The 10,106-nt window shown below is 32.4% G+C and overlaps 1 protein-coding gene across 1 annotated transcript; it reads left to right on the plus strand.

The window, feature by feature from the left end:
• Positions 1 to 4,675: 4,675 nt before the first annotated feature.
• Positions 4,676 to 6,788, plus strand: LOC124896861. Its single transcript, XM_047408716.1, has 4 exons — positions 4,676 to 4,973; positions 5,097 to 5,678; positions 5,774 to 6,108; positions 6,645 to 6,788. Exons 1-4 carry the CDS (start codon positions 4,676 to 4,678, stop codon positions 6,786 to 6,788), a joined length of 1,359 nt encoding a protein of 452 aa, XP_047264672.1.
• Positions 6,789 to 10,106: the final 3,318 nt, after the last annotated feature.

A 10,106-nucleotide genomic window follows, 5' to 3' on the forward strand; every position in this document is an offset into this window, starting at 1 on the left:
TATATATATATATATATATATATATATATATATATATAGTTATATAGTTATATACTAATTATACTAATTTATAAAATATATACACGGGTATATGTTAAATATATACGTCTATATAAGATATATACACATATATACGCACCATTCAATATTTATGTACTACTTTAAGCAAAAAATATACTACAATATATATAGTTATATACTAATTTATATAACATATACACATGTATACATTAAATATATACGTCTATAGAAGATATATACACATATATACTCACCATTCAATATATATGAACTACTTTAAATAAAATATACTACAATATATATACACTACAATATCTACACACACTATATATATAGTTATATACTAATTTATAAAACATATACACACGTATACGTTAAATATAAACTACTTTAGAAGATATATACACACATATACGTACCATTCAATATATGTATACAATATATACACACACTATATATATAGTTATATACTAATTTATAAAACATATACACACGTATACGTTAAATATATACTACTTTAGAATATATATACACATATACGTACCATTCAATATATGTACTACTTTAAATAAAATATACTACAATATATATATACTATAATATATACACACACACACTATATATAGTTATATACTAATTTATAAAACATATATACACATGTATTCGTTAAATATATACGTCTATAGAAGATATATACACATATATACGTACCATTCAATATATATGTACTACTTCAAATAAAGTATTCTGCAATATATATATCTACTACACTATATAATTATATATGTAGTTATATATTAATTTATAAAACATATACACATGTATACGTTAAATATATACGTCTATAGAAGATATACATATACCTATATAAATTAATAATACTTGATAGTAAATTAATAATATATTAAAACTAAGTTATAATTAAATTCATTTTTTTTTTTTAAAAAAACTTAACTGGGCCGAGCCCTGATCGGGCTTGGTCCGGATCGAGTTAATCGAGCCAACCAAAAAAATAAATCGGCCCAGGACCCGATACCTTACAACTCGTGCACTAATCGGGCCGAATCAAATCGGGCTGATTTTTATAAGTGATCCAACCCGACCCGTTTGACAAGCTTACCTTAAACTATGAGATTATGTCCATCGTTAATACTTTCAAACAAAATATAGTTACAACTTTACTATTCAATACTTAGTAATATATTCATCAATTAACTTAATTAAATAATTAATAAGCAAAAAAGAGTCAATATATTTTTAAAACATGCAAAATTGAATTAATATGTCCTTTTCAGTATTTATATACTCCGTTAACCATCGTGCTTCATTGACACGTTTTACTTATTGATAGTCCCTAATGGTCCCTTGGCACATTAATATCAATTACTGTAGAAGATAAGAATGGAAATTTGCTCTAGTTTGATTGATTGACTACTTCAATTTTTATTTTTTACTTTATTGGTGAAAATTTAATTTCTCATTTTATAATTTTCTTGTTTTTTCATTTCCATCCCGATTTTTGTGGTCTATATACCAATTCCAGGCACTTGTACTTCGCACATGAAGCTAGCTGATGAACAAGTAAAGGGAAGTTCATCACATGTAATTTCAAATCCTGATAATGATAAAATTATCTTATAAAAATATGATCCATCCATGTTCATTAATCCGCTCCTTTTGTCTTTCCTGTTTTACATATGAATCTCCATTAATATTTGGCACTTAAGAGATTTGAACCATAGTAAGCTTGTGGTCCTAAACTTCCATCATCTTTTCATTATTTAAGATTTCACTGCCATCTTGTAGCCTTCTTATCCCCACTCCATTTTTTCTTTTGAAAAAGTCATTTTTCCCAACATCTAGCACTGCGTCTCTCCATTTAACAGGTTCCATAATAGTCAGAAGATGAATAGAAAGTGATTGTGGCACATGTTCAATTAATATTGTTGAAAATATTTGTTGGATCGGGTCTATCCATAAGGGTTGCGCCCGATAGCCCATTAGCTCCCTTATAACAGTCATGGAGCAATAAGCAAAAAGAAGTTCACCGTTTATTTCAAATCTTGATTTGATTGACAATAAGGTGAAAAAATTTGTTCATACAAATATAATCCACCCATGTTATCCACTCCTTTTTTCTTTTCTATTTTACATGTGAAACTTTAGTCATACACCTAATAGTATTATGTGATTCTATTCGATTGTTGATTAGATAAAAACGCTTTAAAACAGAAAAGCTCCAGAATTGATGAATTTTAGAAGTGAAAAAAAAATGTAACATTGCCATGCTAACATCTATTAAGCAGAGGTTTATTTTATAAAGCTAATTAATTATTTATGCGCGCACAAAGAACACACTAAGAGGGAAACGGAGCTGTTGAGGAAGCGTTTGATTTCTCGCGAGAGCTAAGCGCCTCCTTCCATCTTGCATAATCACCCATGCTACTCGACACCGATCAAGTCGGCCAAAGGATGGACAAAGGCATGGGCGGAGCTATAGTGGTTAACGGGGGTTCGACCGAACCCACTAACTTTTGCATAGACCTTATACATGTAATTAAAAAATTTGGAAAACATATATAGTTATATGTGTCCGAACCCACACACAAACACGGCTGTTAGCCTTGTGATAGGTGTGTCATCTCTGCGTCCTTGAGATGGGGGTTTGAACCCCACTAAACACACTACTTTTTGCTCAGTTTAGTGTTTTCACCAGTCCAAGACTTGGACTCCAAGTGCACGTGATTTTTAATTAACCTTTTTAATTTGCTTTTCCAAAATTCATTCTCTAATTAAAGAAAGTAAAAAACGTGTTGATTACCAACAAACTTCCCCCGCTCCCCCCACCCCCAAAAAAAAAAAACCATAATTAGTAATTAAAGAAAGTTAAAAAAAAACGTGTTTCTGAATTTCTTCAAACGGGTTTCTTCAAAAACCTTTGGGTTTCTTCTTCTTCAAACGGTTTCTTCAAACAACACCAGCTTACAACAGTCTCATTGGACGCCGGCTGCTCAGACACTGCACGGCGGCGCCGTCTGCTGCTTTCCAGTCTCGTGCAGAGATCAAAATCGGACTTCTGCAGTAGTGCAGTTCTGCTGCTCTGCCAAGTGCCAAGGTATGCATAATGCAATTATATTTGTGTTCTCCTTACTCCTTGTGGTAGTAAACTGTAAACTTGTGGAACAAGCAGTCACTCTCTCATATTGATTTACTAATTAAAGAATAAAAGGACAGTTATATAATGTTCTGAAGTCTACTTCTTCTTCTTCAACTGGAATTTGAAGTGCTCCATTCTCTGGTAATCAGCAATTGCATCTTCTTACATTGATTTCGATAATTATATGATTGTTAATAAGTGGGAATATACTGGGTTTGTTGATGTTTTGTTCTACATGATAGTTAATTTGCTCCTTCTTTAATTCGAAAGAGATATTGTCTTTAATATTGTTAATAGGTTAATTTTTTGTTTTTCTATAACTACTTCTTTTTATATTAATTTTGATGATCATATGATTGTTAATTTGTCTGAATATATTGCGTTTGTTGTTGTACATGATAATTAGTTAATTTGATCCTTCTTCAATACGAAAGATATATTGGCTTTATATTGTTAATGGGTTAATCTTTTGTTTTTTGTTTTTATAATTGATTCTTTAACCGAAAAAAGGATGTCTAGCGCTTTACATCATGCTTTTAACGTTGTTATTTTGTTTTTCTGTTTCCTTGCAAGTTTATCGAAATGGATACTCAATTAGAAGTTGTAGAAATACCCTTAACTGATATAGTTTTCGTAACTTGTGATTGCAAGGTAGTAGAATAATTTTGTTGAAGATTTTGCATTTTGTCATTCGTAGGATCTTTAAGCAAGTGATAATATGATTAAAAAATTTTTTAAGCCTCAAACTTCTTCAGATACTGCTCCTAGTTCTTCTTTGCTAAGTTCTCCATTGCCTGTCAATCTTTTCGAAGTATCGTATAACAATAAAGATTTGGCAAAGTTGGATCTTAAATCAGATCTCGCTGAAAGAAAATCAATTACAGAATTTTCTCCAAATATACATGACCGGGTGAGGAGACATTACATATAAAAAAAACCTTGCCAACCAGATAAATTTGAGTTTCCCATAAGGGATTTTGGAGGTACACCACGAACTTTAATCCTGAATGGTTTAAACCTCCATATTCTCAATGGTTAGAGTATAACATTAAAGAAGATGCAACATTTTGCTTATGTTATTACTTGTTTAAAAATGAGCTCAGAGGATATGAAAAAAAGTGAGTGAATCTTTCACTACGGAAGATTTTCGAAGTTGGAAAAAAGGCATAGAAAGGCTTAAAAAATATGTGGGTGAAGTAAATAGTGTTCATCATCAATTTTCCAAGATGATGCTAGATTTGATGAATCCGGAACAATCTATTTTAGTCTCACTTGATAAGCAATCCGAGAAAATTAAAGGTGAACATCGTATTCGCTTGAATGGTTCGATTGATGTGACAAGATATCTTTTGAAAGAAGGTTTTCCTTTTTGGGGTCATAATGAGTTTGTAACTTCTACAAGAAGAGACAATTTTTTAGATATCTTGAAGTGGTATGCGGACAAAAAAGAAAAAAGTAAAAAATGTTGTATTAGAAAAAGCTCCAAAAAATAGCACCATGACTTCTCCGAATATTTATAAAGACATTATAAGTGCTTGTGCAAAAGAAACTGTGAAAGAGATTATTGAGGACTTGAATGGGGATTATTTTGGAATTTTGGTTGATGAGTCTAAAGATGTTTCTCATAAGGAGCAAATGACACTTGTTCTGCGGTATGTCAACAAAGATGGTAAGCTTATTGAGAGATATCTTGATCTTGTTTATGTTAAAGACACATCTGCAAAGTCGTTGAAAGAAGCGATCTACTCTTTGCTTTTAGATCATTCTTTGAGGCGATTCCAAATGCAGGGACAAGGTTATGATGGAGTTAGGAACATGCAGGGAGAGATTAATAGTCTTAAAACTTTGATTTTGAAAGATAATTCTTCAGCATATTGCATACATTGCTTTGCTCATCAGTTGTAATTAACTCTTGTAGCTGTTGCGAAGAAACATGATGATGTGAATAATTTTGTTGACATTCTTGCTAATGTTTTAAATATTGTCGGAGGTTCTTTTAAGCACAGGGAGATGCTTCGAGATGATCAAGCTAAAAAATTAGAGGAATTACTACTGCTTAGTAAAGTTCATATGGGAAGTGGATTAAATCAGGAACTTGAACTTCAAAGACCCGATGATACCCATTGGGGGTCTCATTTTAAGACAGTACGTAACTTTATTTCTTTATTCTTATCAATTGTTCATGTACTTGGAGTTCTTGAAAAAGAAGGTGCAAATTATCATGAGAAAACATTGGCAAAAAGTCTAGTAGAAAATATTAGATCCTATGAGTTTATCTACATGTTGCATTTGATGTTGAAAATTTTGGTAGTTACATATGATTTGAATATGGCTTTACAACGAAAAGATCAAGATATTGTTAATGCTATTAAGCTTGTGGATTTCTTAAAGAGACAATTTCAATTGATAAGGGAATGTAAATGGAATTCTTTGTTAGAAGATGTCTCTTTATTTTGTGAAAAGAATGATATTGTGATTCTTGAAATGAATGAGAAATACGGTCTTGGAAAATCGAAACACAAGAGCTCAAGTTTTACATATTATTATATTTGCGTGTGAAAGTTTTCTATGTTGTTATTGATTTGCAACTTTCAGAACTTAACAATCGCTTTAGTGAAGTGAATACTGATCTACTTCTTGGAATGGCTAGTTTGAGTCCTGATAATTATTTTTCAAATTATGATAAAGACAAGATCATGAAGCTTGCTACATATTATCCAAATGAATTCAGTGCCTCCTACCTTGAAGATCTTAGTTTTGATCTTGATAATTATATTTACTATGTGAGAGAAGTGGATAATTCTTTCTCAAATTTAAAAGAACTTGGAGATCTTTCGATAAAATTGGTTGAAACAAATATGCACAAGACATGGAGACTTGTTTATTTGCTTGCGAAATTAAGCTTGATATTATCCGTGGCTACTGCAACAGTGGAAAGAGATTTTTCCTCCATGAAGTTTATCAAAAATGATTTGTGAAGCAAGATTGGTGATGATTTTTTGAATGATTGTTTAGTTTGTTATATAGAGGATGAAGTGTTTGATAGTGTACCTAATGATGCGATCATTGATCGTTTTCAAAATATGACAACTCGTCGAATGCAATTGTAATGATAATGCTTATATTTATAGTATTTATGTAATTCATCGCTTTTGCAAATATTTTAAATATCCTTATTTATTAGTTACTTTGGCTAAGGATATACATTATCTTGAGGTCGTTGTCTTAATTTGAAATTCAGAACCCACAGACTTTAAATCCTGGCTCTGCCTCTGGACGAGACCTATATTTTTTGACGAATTTTATTTGAAACTTGTGTTACAAGTGAAAAACTTAATTAAAAAATTTGATATAATCATTTTTATCCAAGTGCGGGCGCAATTTTGACGCCATTCAAATGCATACGCAACGCATCACAAAGGGATGTGTCCCTTCAAGATAAAAAGCACACTATTTCGTGCTGTAGGGTGACTTGCGAGTGCAGATGCAGCGCAGGTACGCGACCTGTGGGCGCAAATGTAGCGCAAAAGCTATTGGAATTTGCAAAACGTCACCTGCGGGCACAGGTCCAGCACAGACTGGGTGCAGGGACGTGACTTCTACTGAATAGGTGTCTTTCTACTGAATAATGCATCCTTTCTGAAAGGACACAGACTATAAATACCTGATATATTCCTCAGGTATAGGCATGATTTTCTACAGCAAAAACACTCTTCTTCTATACAAAAACTCTGTGTGATCATTAAGCTGTTGACTGAGTTCAAAGAATTCAATAATATGAGGTACCTCTATTGTTCGGATTGAAAGCCATTTTATCCTAGAAGGAAGATTCCACAACCTCGGGTACAGTAAGGGAAATTATTCGTTAAGGACACTTCGTGAAATCGGGGGACTTGGCTTTACCATTCTGTTTTATCTCATTTCTGAAAAATAACACACTTCTTGGATAGATTACTTTTAATCTTGTGTTGAAGGTGTTAAGAAACTTTATAAGTGTTCTTGTCATATACTTGAGCTTGTGTTGAAGTGCTTGTTGCCTATATACGGATTCTTGTACCTGAAAACATTGAAGACAACATCTCACAAGTGTAACTTTAGGTCCACCATCAGAGTTGTACTTGAACACACTATCTGGACAAGGGGAGGCTGAATTCGGGGAGGGACCTAGGTACACTTCACCACCTAGGTCACCCCAAGAGAGGAAACAATGCGGTAACTATAACGAGATTCAAGTGCTCTACCTAATGAGTCTACTACTACACTATTAGCAGAAGTAATAATGGGCAACTCAATCGGATTTTCAGAAGTGAAAGTTGATGAAAAGCCACAAAGGGAAGCAAACAGAGAGATAAGAGCAATAAACACTTTTTCATGTTTGATTTGTGTATTTCTTTCCTGCTTATGAGTTGTGATTGTCAGAGTTTTTGCACTGATTTTCTTATCAAGTTTAAATTTTACTTTTCTTGAAAAAAAAAAGTAATAACATAATTACTTTTACTTTTCCGAAAGGAATATATAAATTTTTTCCATATTTGGCCAACCTCTTTCTTGGAGGAAATGTTTTGAACTTTATAAATAGAAGATCTCTTTTTCATACAATAACACAATAGCATCCACAATGTAGTCATTAGAAAGTCTTTGTTTAGGGGGAGACTTCTCCCATTAGGTTTATATTTTTTCAATATTATTTTTTCATGTGTAGGCCGATTGGCCAAATAATATCAATAATATGTCATTTTAGTACATTTTTATTTGTCATATGAATTATCACCATATTAATTTGCAAACTTTAAGCTTCTGCATGGCGCCCTCTCGATTTCGAACCCAACAAGTGGTATCAGAGCCAGGGGCGGACCCACATGAATAGGTGGGGGTGCACGTGCACCCGTTAACGTAAAAAAAAATTATGTATATATATGTGTATATACCTTGAGAAATTGGAATATAGTTAATAGTGCACCCAAAGATGAATGATAGTGCACCTTGGTGGGTTGGTTGAAGCTTGCGCTTCTGTCCATGCGACCAGGGATTGATCCCCTAGTCGCAAAACACCTTAGTTTTATTTTTCAATAATACTTCAAATTTAGAGGGCATATTACTAAATTTATAACAACAAAATTGCTAGACTGGGGACTCGAACCCACGACCAGTCCGTAAGGTAAACCCTCCTTGACCATTGAGCTACCACAACTGATTGTTCAAAAATGTTAAAAGTAAATTTCATATTAGAAAGTAAATTTATCAGCTTAAAACTCTTTTTTCTTCTATATATTTATTTTTCAGTATTGTTCATGTCGTTGGCGACCAACTGAATATGATAATATCCCTTAATCGACACCGAAGGTTTTTCTATTGTCTTAAGATAATATTGGTGCTCCACAATAATAAAAAATAATAAGCATAAACAAGCTTCAAGGTCTATTGTGCTTAAGCACAAAGTACAAATTAAGACTGAGATTTAACGAAAAAAGGCATAAAGAGAGAAAAATATAAGTATATGCCTAGTACAAGACTAATAATATAAGCATAAACGACAAATATATGAACACATTTTTTTTTTCTATAAAGTGAAATATCAATTGTTTAGTGTTCGTCTTTTCATAAAGCTTCATTGACAAAGGAAAGTATGTATCAGAAATTAGAACCTAAGCTGCACATTAAGCGAGGCGAGCACTTAACACATTTTGAGTCTTACTTCGAGGCTTATGCGCGTCTTTAACAAAACTGGTGCACCCACAGACTTTAAATTCTGGGCTCACCTCTGATCGGAGCCTAAGGTTCAAAGATCCAGTAGTTTGGTAAAACGAGGTTGAAGACAAGTTTGAGGTGTTTCTAATCAATTTGCAATCATATTTGATGATAATAAAGATATATGTCCAAAAACTACATGTGAAAATATTTTTCGATCATAATTTCAACAATTCTACTGTTACATATTTAAAAATAAAGCTTAATTTTAATCCTACAAAGGGCTCCAATATTTTTAACCCGAAAGGGCTCATATACTTTTAACCAAAAAAACTCAATTTTTAAGCATGTCAAATAGCAGGGAAGAAGATTATGTGAAGAACAAAATAAAAAATGTGAAGAAGACGGATCAAGTGAAGAAAATCCAGCCAAAAATAGGAGATTTGTTAGGGTTTTCCCCCTGATTTTCTTACCAAGTTTAAGTTTTACTTTTCTTGAAAGAAAAATAAAAGTAAAAACATAGTTACTTTTACTTTTCTGAAAGGAAAATATAAAACTTTTTCATATTTGGCCAACCTCTTTCTTGGAGAAAAGGTTTTGGAACTCTATAAATAGAAGACCCCCTTCTCATATAATATCACAATAGCATCTACAATGTAGTCATTAAAGAGTCTTTGTTTAGGGGGAGATTTCTCCCAATAGATTTAATGGTTTTGATATTAGGTTTTATAATATATAGGCCGATTGGCCAAAACAAATAATAATTTAATGCTTTTTAGTATTGTTTTCTTTATTGTCTAATTTATCGTCTCATAGTTTGCAAACTTTAAGCATCCGCATGACACCCTCTCAATTTCGAACCCAACAACGACTCCTCTACAAGTGAAGCCTTCTATTTATGATGTGACCAAATTGAACATGAATAGTAGTCTCTCCATATGTTTTTACTTTTCTATTTTGATTCAATCGGCATATTCTAGGAAGTATTTATAACGACTCGAAATCACCCCCCAGGACGCCACAGGGTGCTTAGGGTCACAAATGACCCAAGCTAACCCTTCAATTGACATAACTCATAAACAATTGAATAAAATGCATAAATCTGAAAGAATAATGCGGAAGATAACTCTTTTATGAATTTGCTCAATACAAGAACTGAATTTACAAGATTACAATTTTGCTTTTACAACAAAACTGAAACTTAATACATCAATTTCTACTAGTACTGGCTGTAGGTAGC

The sequence above is a fragment of the Capsicum annuum genome, chromosome 3 (genome assembly GCF_002878395.1).
Source record: "Capsicum annuum cultivar UCD-10X-F1 chromosome 3, UCD10Xv1.1, whole genome shotgun sequence".
Lineage (NCBI taxonomy): Eukaryota > Viridiplantae > Streptophyta > Magnoliopsida > Solanales > Solanaceae > Capsicum > Capsicum annuum.